The sequence below is a fragment of the Aptenodytes patagonicus genome, chromosome 2 (genome assembly GCF_965638725.1).
Source record: "Aptenodytes patagonicus chromosome 2, bAptPat1.pri.cur, whole genome shotgun sequence".
Taxonomy (NCBI): domain Eukaryota; kingdom Metazoa; phylum Chordata; class Aves; order Sphenisciformes; family Spheniscidae; genus Aptenodytes; species Aptenodytes patagonicus.
In genome coordinates, this window is record NC_134950.1 from 9,025,459 (window position 1) to 9,044,172 (window position 18,714).

At 38.9% G+C, this 18,714-nt stretch overlaps 1 protein-coding gene across 8 annotated transcripts in view; it reads right to left on the reverse strand.

Moving 5' to 3' along the window:
* Positions 1-6,795: 6,795 nt before the first annotated feature.
* The window catches only part of EFR3A (EFR3 homolog A), an 88,945-nt gene continuing 77,026 nt past the window's right edge, over positions 6,796-18,714 (reverse strand). For 6 of the 8 annotated variants that reach the window (XM_076329086.1, XM_076329085.1, XM_076329084.1 and 3 more), the window contains 5 exons: positions 16,681-16,769; positions 12,998-13,046; positions 11,822-11,925; positions 11,150-11,199; positions 9,130-9,817 (listed from right to left, as the gene is read on the reverse strand). In XM_076329086.1, coding sequence (XP_076185201.1) covers positions 9,712-9,817; positions 11,150-11,199; positions 11,822-11,925; positions 12,998-13,046; positions 16,681-16,769 — 398 coding nt within the window. In that variant the 3' untranslated portion in view covers positions 9,130-9,711. Of the gene's footprint in view, positions 7,996-9,129; positions 9,818-11,149; positions 11,200-11,821; positions 11,926-12,997; positions 13,047-16,680; positions 16,770-18,714 lie in introns of those variants that run through there. The other 2 variants (XM_076329080.1, XM_076329087.1) reach the window with 2 other exon arrangements.

Below are 18,714 nucleotides of genomic sequence, written 5' to 3' on the forward strand. Positions count from 1 at the left end.
GACTATGCTTTGATCATAAAATATTGCCACAAGAAATAAAATTACTAGAACTTGGCTACTAATAACAAAGCTAAACAACAAAAAACCCCAGCTAGGGTCAAAATCACTAGCAACCTTGTTACTTTGATACGAAAGATGCGCACAAAGGTATAATCTTTGTATGTCTTTCTTATTAGATTTCAGTTCTATAGCACACAACAGTGCAAATACACAGCTTAAACCCAGAAGGTGACCTGCCCAAAATAGCACATAACATCTTATTCAATGGGATTACTGATATTTCCATATTTTCTCTAAGCATGTATTTGCAAAATCCAAACCATACTAATAAGGTACTTCTTCTGTAAGCACATCAAATTGTAAGAGTGAAGCTTTGACTTCTTGATCAAAAGCAGCCATATGATTTTAATTTGATTGACCATTCATTGGTTGACCTGCCATAACTGACTTTGTGCTGTGTTTGCATCACTCATAAGATCTTTTAAAGGTTAGATTGGTGATTCCCACTCTTCTATTCAGTTGAATCATATTGGCGTTCCTTTGTCTAATTCTCTTCAACTGCATCCTTGATCCCCAGTGCCATATCTCACTCCCTAGGAAGCAATAGCAGTGCCTCACTCTCACCAGCAGCTTCCCCAGTGCTGAGCACTGAGAGAAACAAAGCCTGACACCCCCTCCCCCCCGCTTTGAGTTCAGAGTTTGGGTTCAGTTCTGCACTACCTCTCAGCATAACTTCCCAGGCATCTCAGAAACTAGAACCAGAAATCAAAGGTAGTTTTACTTCTCAGTTGAGGTGTCTTCAGATGTTAACCATGGCAGAATGCAATAGCTCAGGTACCACATTACCTGAGACACTTGGATTCTGAGTTGTACAATTCTGAGCCTGCAAACCTACAGTAGGATTAAAAAATATATTAACATTGGTGTCAAAGTTTACCTACTTTGTATATTGTTCTTCATAAGTTCAACTTCAAGTGATATGTCAAGGAGTCAGATTTCTTTGTGTGATCCTGAACATCCAGAAACAAATTAATAATTGATTTGAGGGTCAAGTCACACCTGTCTCACTTTCTCTTGGAATTAGAAAGGTCTTTAAGAATTCTCATACTTAATGCTTCAGTTTGCTTAACAAAGGCATACTTTTATTTGTTATTATTAACCGGAAAAAAAAAAGAAAAAGCAAAACGATCATTTTACAAAATATTTTTATTAAAAAGATTCCAAATTTCCATCGCTTTTTAACCTTCTCTTACAACAAAAGATTTAAATGCGGTGTAACTGAAACTAGCAGTCAGTCATCGAGGGGACCTGCTCCAGAGCCAGCCCAATCCGCAGCAGTGGCAGGTCTTGGTGCACAGGGCGGTTTCCTGAGGCAGGGGAACTCCAGGGGAGCAGAGAGACCCACCGGGAGCCAGCAGGTCTGGCGGGAGATGCTGACGAGGCCTGGGGGTGGCCAGAGCAACGGCAGGAGGTGTAAACGCGGTGTAACTGAAGCTAGCAGTCAGTCGCTGAGGCAAGCTGCTCCGACACCGGCCCGGTCCACAGCGGAGTGACAGATCTTGGCGTACAGGGGGGTTTCCAGTCATACACAGTCTATTAATACCTTGCTCCATGGCTGGTGTCATCGCCAGAATTTTGGTTTTTTTGACAATGGGATGGTCTACATGGCACCAGGCCTGCTGGAGCCAGGTGGGATTCACCTTTCTCCAAGGGGGAAGAGGGTCTTTGCTCACGAGCTAGCGGGGCTCATTGACAGAGCTTTAAACTAGACTTGAAGGGGGAGGGGGATAATATCAGGCTTGCCCGTGACAAGCCATGGGCCGACATGCCAAGGTTAGAGGGACGGGGTGCTAGTGAGGGCCCTCAGCCTGTTGTTCTGAGGCTTGCTGGGTACACTGGAACACAGCTGAAGTCTTGCAGAGATGAGCCAGGGGCTCAGGTAATAGGAGCCAAGAGGAACACACCCGTTGAAATACCTCAAAGGAATTAAGGTGTGTTCCTCTAAAAAAGTGACACGGCCGACAGCCCAGCTGAAGTGCCTCTATACCAGTGCACACAGCGTGGGCAACAAACAGGAGGAGTTGGAAGCCACTGTGCTGCTAGAAAGCTACGACCTGGTTGCCATTACTGAAACTTGGTAGGACAAATCCCATGACTGGAGCGTGGCTATCGATGGCTACAGGCTGTTCAGAAGGGACAGGCGAGGAAGGAGCAGTGGAGGGGTTGCCCTCTATGTCAATAAATGGATAGACTGTGAAGAGCTGTCTCTGAAGAATAGCCATGAGCAGGTTGATAGTTTATGGGTAAGAATTAGAGACCGAGGCAACAAAGGGAACCTTGTGGTTGGTGTCTACTACAGGCCGCCCAATCAAGGGGAACCTATTGACGAAGCCTTCTCACTCCAGCTACAGGAGGCATTGCACTTACAGGATCTCGTCCTGCTGGGGGACTTCAACCACCCCAACATCTGCTGGAGAAGTAGCATGGCAAGCTGTAGGCAATCCAGGAGACTTCTGGAGTGCATTGAGGATAACTTCTTAGGCCAGGTAATAGACAGCCCTACCAAAGGGGGTGGACCTGATGGTCACCAACACAAGTGAGTTGATCGTTGATGTCAAGATTGGAGGCAGCCTGAGCTGCAGTGATCATGCACTGGTGGAGTTCGCAGTCCTGAGGGATATGGGTCAGGTGAAGAGTGAAGTCAGGACGCTGAATTTTAGGAATGCAAACTTCCAGCTGTTCAAGGAATTAGTTAATAGGACCCCCTGGGAAACTGACCTCAGGGACAAGGGAGCAGAACAGAGGTGGCAGATCTTTAAGGACGTTTCCCATAGAGTGGAAGAGCTCTCTATCCCCAGGTGTAAGAAATCAGGAAAGGAAGGCAAGAGACGGGCATGGCTGAGTCGAGACTTGCTGGTCAAACTAAAGGGCAAGAAGGAAATGCACAGGCAGTGGAAGCAGGGACAGGTAGCCTGGGAAGAGTATAGGGACGCTGCCCGGTTGTGTAGAGATGGGGTCAGGAAGGCCAAGGCGCAGCTGGCCTTCAGCATCCCTGAGCTTGGCAAGGGATGCAAAGAATAGTAAGAAGGGCTTCTACAGCTTCCAGAAAAGGAAGGTCAAAGAAAGTGTACCCCCCTCCGTGTTGAACACGACTGCCAAACGGGTAACAACAGATGAGGAATAGACTGAGGTACTCAACAACATTTTTGCCTCAGTCTTCACTGGCAACCTCTCTTCCCACACCTCTTGAGTGGTTGGACCTCAAGGCAGGGACTGGGGGAGCAAAGTCCCTCCCACTGTAAGAGAAGATCATGTTCGTGACCACCTGAGGAACATGAATATACATAAGTCTACGGGACCTGACGAGATGCATCCCAAAGTCCTGAGGGAACTGGCTGATGTAGTTGCCAAGCACCTCTTCATGATATTTGAAAAGTCATGGCGGTCAGGTGAAGTCCCTGGTGACTGGAAAAAGGGAAACATTGCACCCATTTTTTAAAAGGGTCAAAAGGAGGACCCTGGGAACTACCGACCTGTCAGCCTCACCTCTGTGCCTGGGAAGACCATGGAACAGATCCTCCTGGAAGCTATGCCAAGGTACATGGAGGACAGGGAAATGGTTCGAGACAGCCAGCATGGCTTCACCAAGGGCAAGTCCTGCCTGACTAACCTAGTAGCCTTCTATGATGGAGTGACTACATCAGTGGACACGGGAAGGGCTACAGATGTCATCTATCTGGACCTCTGTAAGGCCTTTGACACGGTCCTCCACAACAGCCTTCTCCCTAGGTTGAAGAGATATGGATTTGATGGGTGGACTGTTTGGTGAATAAGGGATTGTCTGTATAGCCGCATCTAGAGGGCAGTGGTCAACAGCTCAGTGTCCAGATGGAGATCAGTGACGAGTGGTGTCCCTCAGGGTTCCATACTGGGACCAATACTGTTTAATATCTTCATTAATTACTGAACTGAGTGCACCCTCAGCAGGTTTGCAGATGACACCAAGCTGAGTGGTGCGGTCGACACACCAGAGGGACGGGATGCCATCCAGAGGGACCTGGACAAGCTCGAGAAGTGGGCCCATGGGAACCTCATGAGGTTCAACAAGGCCAAGTGCAAGGTCCTGCACCTGGGTCAGAGCAACCCCTGGTATCACTACAGGCTGGGGGATGAAGGGATTGAGAGCAGCCCTGCCAAGGACTTGGGGGTGCTGGTGGATGACAACCTGGACATGAGCCAGCAATGTGCGCTCGCAGCCCAGGAGGCCAAGCGTATCCTGGGCTGCATCAAAAGAAGCGTGGCCAGCAGGTCGAGGGAGGTGATTCTGCCCCTCTACTCTGCTCTGGTGAGACCCCACCTGGAGTACTGCGTCCAGCTCTGGAGTCTTCAGCAAAGACACGGACCTGTTGGAGCTGGTCCAGAGGACGGCCACAAAAATGATCAGGGGGGTGGAACACCTCTCCTATGAAGAAAGGCTGAGAGAGTTGGGGTTGTTCAGCCTGGAGAAGAGAAGGCTTTGGGGAGACTTTATTTCAGCCTTTCAATACTAAAAGGGGGCCTATAAGATGGTGACAAATTGCAGGGCCTGTAGCGATAGGACAAGGGGTAATGGTTTCAAACTAAGAGGGTAGATTCAGACTAGATATACGGAAGACATTTTTTACGCTGAGGGTGATGAAACACTGGCACAGGTTTCCCAGAGAGGTGGTGGATGCCCCATCCCTGGAAACATTCAAGGTCAGGTTGGATGGGGCTGCATTACACCAGTATGTTTACTTGTTTCAGAACTGGAACTTTTATCAGCCTTTTATCATAGTAATGAAAAACTATTTTATATTTCACAGCATTTATAAATAAAAATGATAATGAAAAGGTCAGATAGCTAATTAGCTGAAATGGGAAAAATTGGCATTTAAACAAGTGAATTAAGTGCATTGCTGCTTAATAATAACACAAGCTCATTTCTCTGATGATAGCACTGCTGCTGCTCTGAAGCCTGCATTTAAAATACACACTTAAAAAAAAGCATCCCTTTCTACTAATTATTAAAAACTAGTATTACATTCATGGTTATGCAAATAACACATGCATATATTCACTCAGAGATATGCTGAATTTTCTGATTGCAGAGATAGAGATGGATCATTTGAATCGATCAAGTAACAGAGAAATTACAATATAAATATGCTGTTATTCAGGCAATGTTGTCATTACTTCCTTCGGGATTTTTTCCAGTATCTCTTATTTCAGGAAGAATTTAACACCAAAGTTGTTCTGTAGATAATTACTACCATATGAATTGTGTTGATAAAGAGAAGTCTTAAATAATCTAGCTATGATTAGCTGTATTTATTCATTCTCAGAGATCAGTGCTAAAATAATAAAAGAAATGATAAGCAGAACAAGATGAGACATTTAGCACAGCTTTTTTCTTTCTTCTCTCATTCTCACAGTAACTTTACACTGTATTTTTCAAAGATTTGGGGCATAGCTGGCCAAAACCTAGTTGTTTCCCCAAAGTGAACAACTAATCTATTAATTACTAATCTAAAAAGTTTTCCTACTTCATTAGATACTATTTTACTTATTTTAACTTTTTAAGCACTTATGCTTTGCCTGCAAGCTGATAAAAGTATTAAAGATTTGGGAAGATGATTTCATAAACAACTTGACATGATTTAGGAAGACATAAACTCTGAAAACCTGCACTATTCAGGTCTACTGGTCATCTTGATCACAATATCATTAAAACTGTGAGCAACGAATGAGTTAAGTCTTTCAAATAAAGGCAACACTGTGAAGAAGCAAAAACTTCCAGGCAGAAACTCCCCAGTACCCAGAAAGTAGCTCTTCACAGGTCACCTTTGTTTTGTCTTACAACTGCAGTCGCTGCCACTTTTGTCCCTCCTTGTCTGGTCTCATGTGGTAGGGTGACAGAATCTCTCATTCACCTCCATGCCTTCTCTTTAGATAGGATTTAAAATAATCTCCCAAGTGTGACTACTATTTTCTCCCCAGATTGTTTTAAGGTATCCATTGTCAAAATCCTGCTCAGATCAACCTGAGCAACAAAAAAGGTTGATGACTACACATCTTCATAGCAGGTTCCGAGAGCCATGGTAAGTCATAGATTATAGAAAGAAGATGCCTACCCTCTAAAATTTCCTAAATATACACAAAGTGTTAACATCTGCAAAAATTAGGAACAGAGGAGCAAGGGAAAAGACAATGACAATATAATCCTCTCTATGCTAGGATGTATCTCATGTGAGCTAGAGAAGGTCCCAACTTCCTCAAAATAGAAAAAAAAGAATTGTTCTTCCCCCTTCTCTCAGGGTGCACTATTAAAACCATTTAAACAAATGAATGCTACCAAAAAAAGAGAGAAACAAACAACAGTGTAATTCTCAGCCCCATTAGATGGCATCACCGTTTGAAAAGAGCTACCTGTGAGTGAGCTGTACACAGACCTTCACACACACTGACGACTTTATTCCTTGAAATTGATACTACAAACCCAGTATGTTTTCTTAAGCAGGGAGGCAGGCCTGAAAAGCATAACTTACTTATCTTCCTGAAGCTCGTTTGCTATTGTATTCTCAACTTTTGGTGGTCTTGGTAATAGTAATGGTTTAATCATAAATAACAGCAGTAGTTTAATAATGCTGCAATGCTGTAACATTTGCAAAAAAAAAAAAAAAAAAGGTGTGTAAAATGAGGTCTATTGTAAATGCCAAAAAATTACGTCATTGACAATGTAATTGTGAGCAATAAAAACTGACACCTTAGAAAAGATTAATTTTAAATTTTGGTTTATTTTATTGCTCAAATATAGATTGCACAGTGTGTTCTTACATTTATTGAAACTGGTTCATTACATACAGTACAGAATATATGACCATCAGAACAACAGACAAAGTAGCCCTACTCTGATTTTAGACAACAGGCTATTTCTATCTTTTGAAATTAACAAGGATTGAATTTACTTTAAAGTGACCCACTACCAAAAGCTATAATTTTTTCAAAGTCACACAGTGGGAAAGAGAACCCAAAGCAAAAGCTGGAACATATTTATACAGCTGGATACCAATTCATAAACATTGTGACAGTACTCAAGGAGTTGCAGATAATACAGGGCCAGTATGCATATGGAGCTTTTAAGTTCTGCAACTTGTCTCAAAAACATAAAGAGATAAGTGAAACAAAGCAGCTTTATACCGTACAACAGCATTCTTAATTCATTTGGTTTCATTCATTAGCTACATGTAATAGCTACCAAACCAATACATTTTACAGTCACTCCCATCTCTCAGCTGTCTAGAAAGCCCAGAGTGAACCAATTATCAACTTAGAGACTCCCTGAATTTCCAGAAAGGAAGAAATTAAATATCATGTGAACACACAGAGTGTTACAAGCTCTTCATTCCCTGCACAATACCTGCACAACACCTGCATTTCCCAAACAAAGCTCATTTGAACATTGAAAACATGGAAACCTATCATTACCATAAATGAAAAATACTTCATAAACAGAACAGAAAATGAAATGCTGAATCTAGTTATTTTCACATGCAGCATTCATGCAACAGAATTCAATTACAGAAACAATCCTGTATTTACGGCACAGTCTCCGTACTGCACGAGTGCAAACAGAAGTACATTCTTTATTTCTTAGACTCCTTATTTTCTTTTTGTACAAAAGTGCACAGTGTTCTTAAAAAACAGCAGAGTGGATAAGTGTTTTACATTGTATCCCTAGGTTAGATTTACTATTTAAAAAATTACACTCTTTATATAGGCCAAAAAACTAGTATGTCTTACCTTAAAAAACCCAAAAAGTGAAAACTAAAAGCTAGAGTGACAACGAGTCCTATTTATGTGTAGACTGTGGTCTGATCAGGCTGATACGCTGCAGCAGCAGTAAAAATCACAACGGAATGCTGTAGATAAGGGGCTGTTTCATCATCCACTAACAGCTGTGATTGCACTGTTAAACTGAAAAGAAGGTCTCAATTACCTTTTGAGTTTTGTGAATGCTTTCTGAAAGTCTCAGCATGTTATCTCATAGGTTTAAGTAGCTGCTACTTCTCTGATGTTAAGTCACATCAGGCTTTTAAAAGTAGTCCAGTGGAATACTGTACTACAGTTCAAAAACTTAAAATCCATTTTACAGTGGGTTTGCAAATGCTCAAATCGGTCAGCAAATTAGCTGGCCTGATAACCATTCAGATCTTAGAATTACGCAATCATAGATTAATTTAGGTTGGGACTTTTGAAGGTCATCAAAACCAAGCTCCTGCTCAAAGCAGGGCTAACTGAAGTTAGATCACTTCGTTCATGGCCTGATCACTGTTTATCTAAACTGCTGGCTAACTTAAATGTCTTACATTTATTATAGATATTTGAGAACATTCATTCATGTTTGTGCTGCTTCGGTCAGATTCAGATAAAGGGACTTGAAACTTACAATTCCTGGCATCAGCAAAAGCTGTTTTTTTCTTTTTGCCTGCAGAATTTAGTGAGTCATAAAGACAGCCTTGACAATTATCATCAACAGCTCAGTGATTTACTATATCAGTTTTACTTTATTTACATTTGAATAGTATACTCAGATACATAAACCTATGAATGTTACCACATTTTCCTTATTTCTAGAAAGGTTTGAGAATGAAACAAAAATGAACACAGAGATGCATCTCTAAAAATGCTTTTGCTTGAAAACATATGTAGTAAATTCTTGGTCTTTAAATGGTTTCATCCATTTTTCTTTCAATTTCTAAAATATCATTAAAAAGCTCTAATAAACTACAGAGAAATACCTCATAGAATATATTTGTAATTTCTGTATTTATGATTTAAAATGCCCTCAGTTTATTTTCTGCTACACTAAATATATCTCTCATGTATTTATACTAAAGCAGACAGTAAAATACTACTGCATTTTCAAAAGTACAGTCTGTAAACCATACACCTTAGGACATGAAAAATATTGCACAGTTCAGTGCTTCAAGGAGATTTCTCCTCTCTTATGCAAAGCAGTTAAATTTTAGCAAGAAACACAGGACATATACTGGGTGTATATGTCTAAAAAGCATGGTGTGTGATGCACCAAAAAAAATACTTAACAAGTGTCCATTAATTCATTTATTTGTATTTGAACAAATGTAAGGTATTTGTTTTTTTCCATATATTCCAAAATAAACAAGTTGGCTAGCTATGACAGCATGAACAAAAGGGAGCTAAGGTAGCGCTCCACTGGTTACATTTATTAAGATGAAGCAAGCCAAAAGCATTCTATTTAGATATCTAATTGAGGTGGAGAGGAGAAAAAAAAAAAAAAAAAAGAAAAAAGCTTTAACAGGTTCTTCAGTTACAATCCCTCAAATTAAAGAAATTTACAGAAATACGAATTCCTCGTGTAACTGAAATATTCATCTATATGGCAAGACAAGTTTTAAATCTGACTTTTACATGTACCCAAATATGAAAATGAAGAAACTTGATATATGAAAAACCTAACTTCAAATATATTACAGAAGAAAACAACTCAGGACAGTCTCATGAGTTTGGCTAGAGTAATCTGGATTTGGCTTATGTCCATCATTATTTTAAAGTTAGTTTAGATGAAATAAACAATAAAATTTGAAAACTCATCTTGTTCTTTCTATTGTACTCTACTCTAAATAATGTCCAGCAGACTGCAGAAGACACTTAATACACACAAAGATCTGGAAACTTCATCTCATAGACTGGAACAGATTGGTAATGAGCATGTCCAGCAGTAATGGTCATCGTTCCTGAGGGGCTCGGTGGAGGACTGTGTGAGAAGAACAATCAATATATATAATTTATAATTATATAGACTGCTTTCTTTTTAATAACTTGATATACGAATAGCTGAGAAACAAGAGTAACCTACCCTCCTCCTCCTCACAACCAGTATTTTATCCTATTCCTGAAATTCTAATGAAATTATCATGCCTTTTTTTTTTTGTAGTCTGCTCTAAATCATCAACTTCACTGATGTTACAGAACTATGAAAATGCATTTTATTACTAACAAATACTATTCATACTGCACAACGGATGTGCACAACACTATAATAATGTCATGTACTATTTTGGGTGTTCATTTTCTAGTTACTTTCTCAAACAGATACAGCAATGGGAAAACAGCAGCATTCTTCAATACTACTGATATACATAGAAATAATGTAAGTATACTGTGACATGGTTTCTGGATATTCTCCACTATCTAAAAGATTCAAAATAGAGTCATAGAATCATAGAATCATTAAGGTTGGAAAAGACCTCTAAGATCATCGAGTCCAACCGTCAACCCAACACCACCATGCCCACTAAACCATGTCCCTAAGCGTAATAAATAGTAACAAGAAAATAAAAATGACTGTTTTAGATGAAGACCACTCTTTTTCAGTGTGCTGGTTTTGGCTGGGATAGAGTTAATTTTCTTCACAGTAGCTAGCATGGGGCTGTGTTTTGGATTTGTGCTGGAAACAGTGTTGATAACACAGGGGTGGTTTTGTTACTGCTGAGCAGTGCTTACACAGAGTCAAGGCCTTTTCTGCTTCTCACCCCACCCCACCAGCGAGGAGGCTGGGGGTGCGGAAGAAGCTGGGAGGGGACACAGCCGGGACAGCTGACCCCAACTGACCAAAGGGATATTCCATACCTTATGATGTCATGCTCAGCAATAATAGCTTTAGGGAAGAAGGAAGGAGGGATGTTCGGAGTGATGGCGTTTTCTTCCCAAGTAACTGTTATGTGTGATGGAGCCCTGCTTTCCTGGGGATGGCTGAACACCTGCCAGTGGCGAATGAATTCCTTGTTTTGCTTTGCTTGCATGTGCAGCTTTTGCTTTACTTATTGAACTGTCTTTATCTCACCCCATGTGTTTTCTCACTTTTACCCTTCCAATTCTCTTCCCCTTCTCACTGAGGTGGAGTTAGCCAGCCAGCTGTGTGGGGCTTAAACGCCTACCACAGTTAAACCACAACATTCAGTTAAGTCAATTATTTTCTGCCTACTACATGTGTTTAATAACTCTATGACACAACCACCTGAAAGTAGTCAGAATTGCTTTATAACTCATTTGTCATTCATCATATTCTTCTTGCATAAAACCTTACCGAATGGTGAGTTCCAGTATCTGTGCAAGTCTATCATGAAGCAAGTTTGCCTAGGAAAAAAATTAAAATTGAATTATTAACTACTGTATATTGAACCAAGCCAAAATGAATGTGCCAGGCCATACTCAGTGCGTGTGTTCCACATCACCACATGGCAAATCTAGGCAGCATTTCCTATCTCGATTTCTCTTCTCACTGCTGCAAGGATTCTGAGCCCTGAAGAGGCATGTGAGATTGAGTGAGCCTGTCTTGGGAGTGCAAGGAATTATACAGCAAATTTTGCTGTTGCAGATAGGAGTTTAACAAACCTGAAATACATTTAGTTATGCAAAATATATAACGGGGTAAATGCTGCTCCAGTTATCCCAGGATGAAATAGGAACAGACCGTGAATCTCGATTTCAAAGATAGTAAGGAAAACATTAAGATGAAGAGTGTGTGAGATTTCCATTCCTTTTCAAATGGTCTAGGAACAATCAAAAGCACACTTTAAATAATTGGAATTTCCCAACATTAATAATAGTAGAGATAATAGCTGAAGACAAAGAACTGAACTTCTTTAAAAGTAACAGCAGTAGTGACACGATAACATAAATCATCTTTAGCCAGCACATCCCCATTAATGCTTATACTAGTATCTTCAATGCTGTAAAACATTTTTCAGAAACTCACTTTGGTTTCACATTGTGCTGCAATTTCTTCAAATGGCGCTTTTTGGAACTTTTCAATCACAAGACGCCTTTTTTCTTTTTCCTGTTCTTCAAGTCCATTGTTATCTTAAAAAAAAAAAAAGCAAACAAACACTGTATTTGAAGTGATGCAACCATACTCAAGTGAGCTGTCAATCTGTCATTGCTTCTAAAGCAAAATGCAGATACGATTTCAGGGAGCTGGTTTGAGGACCTCAGTTTTGCCCCTTTCTTACTATGTGCTTTAATTATGAGTACATCCAGGCTTCCTTTTGTTTTATTATCTAGACTCAAGACAGCACTTCTTACTGCACACAAGTTCAGCTGCAAGAGAAAAGAAGGGAGTATCCTCCCTCCCAGTATCATGCAGACCAGTGGGCAGGATTTTCTACTAGAATTTGGGAAAAGCGAGTTCAATCTCCGTAGGCTGAGTGAACCTACAACCAGCTGGAACTTTGCAGCATCTAATGAATTTAAGTACCTCAGTGATTAGGCAGGTTTAGAAAACTGTCAAATTGAATTATTGTTTAAAATATCAGTGTCTATTGTTTAAAACATCCATGTCTAATTCATGTTTTAACAGGATTTTTGTGGACTGGACAGCATTAATTAGTAATTACTTACAGTGATATGAAATAAGGAAACTGGATAATTCTGAGTTCTGGTAGGTGGGTCACTTGTCAGAAAAATACTCTTTTAAACAAATCGGATAGATGTCTATCAATACACTAACTAAAAAATGCAGTGTTTTTGAAGTCCACAATGTGGACCTTACAATCTATTTTCTGAATGTATTGAAGACCTGAAAATCTTAATATGTAAAAAAATATTGAAGTTGCTTTATAAATGATCACTCAATGGAATTTGAAAACCTCATGTTATTTATAGCTTGGCCTGTAAGGGCAGATTTAATAGATGACAGGCATTTCCAGATGCTTTTCATTCAGTCACATTAGCTTCAGAAAATGAATTCACTAAAATTATCAAGATATCATTTCAGAAATTTAGAAATAAATAACTGAAGTTTTAAATAAACTTACTAGCTGAAGAGAAACAAATGTAATATTTTAATTATGTTATTCTGGCAACACCTTTTTCTCTAGCTATTCCACAGTAATCTAGAACTATGCTGCATAAACACAATTGTAATAAATCTTACCAATTGCTTTCTTCAAAGCTTCAAAGGTGATTTCTTCAGTATTATCAACCTAAACACAAAGAAACAAACACCCTTAAACCTCACATATAACAAGCTTCTAAAAAAATAAGGAATGTGCTAAATACAGAAGGCCAAAATGGCCACAGAGCTTTTCTACCTTGCAAGTTTCTAATAGCTTTATTTGGACTTTCTATGACAGCCAACAGATTACTAACTCATGTTTTTAAGCCACTGCAATTAGTGAGGAAATTTTTATCAAGTGAGATCAAGAAAAACTTTCCAAATTCTGGTCAAGATGCTCTATGGCAACAATACTTTTGAAAAGGACTGGAATTTTGGCAGAACGCTCCTTTGGGTCAGGAATATGCTGTGGTGTTTCTACACTGCTAAGCCTCAGTACTGGTTCTTAGACAGCTGTCGCGAATAATAGCAACTGCTTCCTGAGGCTAGTTGAGTTACCAGCAACGTGATACCAAAATAAGAGATGGTAGTGGACGGTAGAGTGGAAGATGGTTATTGCTTTAAGCTAACTTCATACCAGTATGGGCTCCAAATAATTTGGTGCTTATGTCATAAACATTGGAGCTCTTCATAACAAGCTATGTCTGATGCACTGAGAAAATTTGTTCATTTAGCAATATGAATACCCATTTGCTGCTGCAGGTGTACTTCATTAGGAATTGCTTGGGACCGCAAAATTACCAAGATGCATGCACATTTCTCTGAAGAGCTCCAGCTCATGGATCTTTGTGTTTCAATTCTTTATACACCTAGAATTTCTATTCAGTAAGTATATTTACAGTGAAACCACTGTGATAATATTAGGGGAGAACACTTAGATGGCAGAACAGTGTTCACCTGAATATAACATGGTTTCATGTCTTGGACTGCCTTACTTTAATCCTTCAAAACTAATTACATGTAAACAGGCAGCACTTTTTTTTTTCCTTATAAACACTAATTGTTTAGAATGGTCTAATATGATTTAAGATAAAAGATCTGTAAGGTAGCAAAAAGTTACTTCACCCAATTCAGAAGACTCCGAATTCTTTCAATTTTTTAATTCACTGACTTAACCTACTGTAAATGGAAAAGCCAGAAGAAGTAGCTATTTCCTTTTTATATGAGTGTTATTTCAGGAGATGGAGCTGTAAATGATACTTTTCTAACAGATTTTACTACATTAGCATTGTATTCTCTACCTCTGAATATATAAAAGGTTAGTAAATAAACAGCAAACCTCCTTTTATGTCAAATATTTGTGGATATGGCTAGAGAAGAGGAATATTCAGGTTTTGAAATAATCACCTTTTATACGATTCATATTTGGTAAATATTACTTGTTTATGGCAGCCCTTCAGATTTCTAATTAACATCCGTAGTAGTTGCTGATATTAGCCAGCATTATATTTGGTTATTAATATCACAGAAGCACTAGCTGCTTTTACAAGTGTTTTCATCTTACAAATGGAGATAACTGTGGAATAAACCCATCTTCCTGAACAGGATTCACTAACAGACTTGACACAACAAAAAACTTTGTGCTGACAAAACAATTGCATTTGTATTGTATACAATAATAGATATTTTATGGATACAGTCTTCTACCTCAGACAGTGTAGAAATGATACCATACATCATTAATCCTAAAACTTCCATTAATGAAGTAGTTTATCCTCTCAATCATAAAGCCTTATGCTCCTTTTTTTTGCAGTTTAATTCTGCTGACAGTTATGGATTATGTTATATTTACTAATCTACATAGCAAGAGAACCAGATTTAATATCCTCGTGGACTTTTTTTTCTTTTTTTCCTCCTGTGGAGTTACATCCAGTGTATCATCTTATGTTGCAGGTGGTCAAAAACATGCATTATGAGGGAGCAAGAATTAGCAAAAATTACATAGCACCATTACTGAAGGAACAGGCTGCCCAGGGAAGTGGCTGAATAACCATCCCTGGAGGTATTTAAAAGACGTGTAGATGTGGTGCTTGGGGACATGGTTTAGTGGTGAACTGGGCAGTGTTAGGTTAATGGTTAGACTCGATGATCTTAAGGGTCTTTTCCAACCTAAATGATCCTATGAATCTACGGAAGTTTTTCAGATGTTCATTATTTAGGTATCAAGACCAATTTGCAGTCATCGAATTGGAAAGTACTGGTTTTCCCTTTGCATTGTAAACAAACATTGTAAAGCAACTAAAGGAGGAATACTTTGTTTCATGTGTTTCTGTTTAACAAAATTCTTGTTTTTAAGAGAGACAAACAGTAATTCATTATCCAAGACACTGTACAACATTAAACTGAGAACCCATACAACGATTTTGATTTATGTACAACTACTATATCCTCTTCAAAAAAATGTCTATGTATCAATGCTTAACATAACGTCAGCATAATCATTTGAAATATGAAATGGAAACTTCTCTCATTTAATTCTACCTTCAAGAGAGATGTTCAATCACATATAATCACATATAATCCATGATTTTAAAAAAGGATACTAATGGCAAACACCCCCATTCCTATTCGGAGCATTTACTTTCCTCAGAAAGCTAAAGACTCTGATAATCTGGCTTATTTTTCAAACATTTTTTTCTTCTTTCTCCTAAACGTTTATCTATCTTATCTGTATCCTTGCTAAAGCACAATAGCAAGAAACAAACACAAAATATCATCTGAGATATCATCAGCACAAAGCAGAAAGGAATAATAATAATTGATGCAAAACATGAATCAATTCTGTCAGTAAGTTCCAAAATGAGGCTTGCTCCTTTGCAATAGCTTAATATTGCATTTTTAACTAACATTCAGCTTGACTCTGTCCACACCTTCTGTTTCACATCCCTAGCCAGTTTGTGCTTGAAGATGCTAAAGGTAGAACTCATTTGCAGGTACAAACACCTCAATTTCAACAGCTAATCTCCACCACAGCCAGCAGAAATCTGGTTAATAAAAATCAGCAAAACCTTGAAAAAGATTCAGTAGAAATAGAAATTTATTTTAAGAAATACTTCAAATGAAGTGTCAAAAGATGTGGGATAATTTTAATTATAATGCAGTCTTCCTAAGGGATAATTAGCATCAGCTTCTGTACCCTACATATGAACTTTTTGTTGCTACCTTATCCTTCCCGTATCTTTAAAGCACTGTGCGCTTAACTCTTCTGGAAGGGAAAAGTGATACTGTAACACTGTGGTGTAAGTAGCCTGCCTAGTCTTTATCTGCCCCTCTCAAAGACAGCAGGTCTCCCACTACTCTTGCATCTGTCAGCCCCGTGTTGGTGAACAAGACTCTCAGATACTTCAAATGATGCAGGGATACAGATGCAGGAATTTGATTTGATCCCTCAAAATGCAAAGAAATTTTTTTAGAATATTTACTCATAAAATATTACTTGTTTGGCATATATATGTATTGCTACCCCATATTCTGCAGTACTATCTGTAAAAACTATAGTGACAGAACACTTGACATTTTTATACAGCAAGATCAATATCAGTGTCTTGACAACACATTTCTACAAATCTAGGAGTTAAAAAAAAAATCAAAACCCCAAAGCATTTAACACCACTAGAACAACTAGATATCAGACTTTCTGGGAAAACTTCATTTGCATTCCCACTCCTCCCCCCAACCCCCCCCGGAAGGTGCTGCTTTAAAATATCCCGTTATTTTCATACCTTATCGTCTGTGTTGTTGCCAGGCAGAATATCTACCTGAATAGATACCGTGTCCACAATGCTCTTCCTCCTGGACAGTCTGTCCTCATCTAGAAGAAAAACAACTTATCTCACTTTTTGTGTAACAGCTGAAACATGATCAATCAAATTTCTACACATCAGACGCAGATTTGTTTCTATATGTCTATTGAACCCCAAATCATCTATTTTATCATTTGGATTGTTATGAAAAATGATCAGTTACTGATTTAAATTATTAAATATGAAGGAAAAAAATGTTTTTATTGTTCCTTCCCCCTCTCATCCCAGACCTTGCCAACTTTCCCTTGAAAGCCCAGAATTTTAAAAAATGAGATGTGATCTTGTTCAAATGCATAATAAATAACATAGCACATGATGATATATTGCTGCAGAGTAATTTACAAAAGCCTGAACTAATTTTTTTTGTTGTGAAATTGAAATATTAAGGTCTTAATTTGAAGGTATTCTGAAACAGAAAAGGGCTTCTTGGAAGACGACTTACTGACAGAAGAAATAAAGATTTCTGGATGGAAATAAACAACAATCTTTCCTTATTCTTGTTGCTACAAGTACCATATTAGCGAGCCTAAAAATCCACTTGGTGAAAAAAACTCTCTCCATTTCTAACTTCCTACAAACATTTTAGCAAGTCCAGCTGGCCTAAAAAGTTGTCAGAATAAGACCAATTGCGCTGATACTAAAAGGAGCACAATTTCATTAATGCGTAAGCAGATTATGATCAAATGATCCATCAGTTGATGGATTTTCCTTTTATGACTGCATTCCTGAGAAAACATACCAATAATCTTTTCTCATTTTTGACATTTAATATATTAACATATGATTAAAAAAAACAGTAAAAATGCATTTACAAATGTGTCACGAAGATCCTCTGACAAATGCAGACTTGAGTGGCCTGACTTTCGTGTATCCCATTTACAAAACCATGAATTGCCATATCACTTTTCAGTTTTTAGCTGAGATCCAAGCTATTTGGATCTGGCCATTATTATTTCATCACTTGCACTGCACGTAGTTAGAAGCACCTACAGGCACTTGATACTAAGATAAGGATAAGGAGAACGACTGTAAAACTCCCCCACCACAAGGTAATTTATGCTGTTTCTTCTGCAACCTTTGTCTAATCCACTTCTAGCAAAGTGCTTTTGCAGTGCAAATATTGAGCTTGAACAAACAGAATTCATTCCAGCAGAGCTGAACATACTCAGCTTTTAAAAAATCAAGAAATAACTTTCAGAAGTCATATAAATCAAATGCCATTTTAAGATCAAGAGGCAGTGAAAGAACAAGATTAGTGAAAAACACCTGCATTCTAGCTATCTTTGCCAGGTTCTCAGAGTCCCTGAGCATTTGAAGCGGCATATTGAAGGATTTACTTTATTTTTAATCCCTGACGGCTCACTGGTACACGACGCAATACATAGAGTCTGAGGAAAGCACCTTAGCTCTCAAGAGTAAACACAAGACAAAACTACATCTTTGCTGCCATCTTGCTGCTCTCTCTGTAATTGACATGCAAACACAAGATGATACATTTTTGGGACTACTTTGGATAGAATCCATTTTTATAATGGATGCCTCACTATACTTGCCTAATAAAAATGCCCATTCTTCTCTAATTTCAACACATTAAGTGGGTAAAAAACTGTGAAAATTGCAATTTTTTTCTGTTATATGATATAAAGCTTGTCTCCATGCACATGAAGGAGCCCAGAGGCATGAGGGCAGTGGTGGAGCCCCAATACCCATTGCCCCGACCCCTACCAGGGCTGTCCCAGGAGTCATGGCCCCACGGTCCAGGAGTGGCACCCACCCCATGGGGCAATGGAAGCAGCTCTCTGGGTCACCTCACTGATCAAGGCGGCGTCAGTGCCTGGGGTACGGGACACATTGTGGGATGGGGGGGAACAGCATCTTGGGATTGCACAAGGTTTAGTATGGGATGTATAGAGGAGGAACCAAGGGTGGGGAAAAGGAGGACTGAGATGGTTT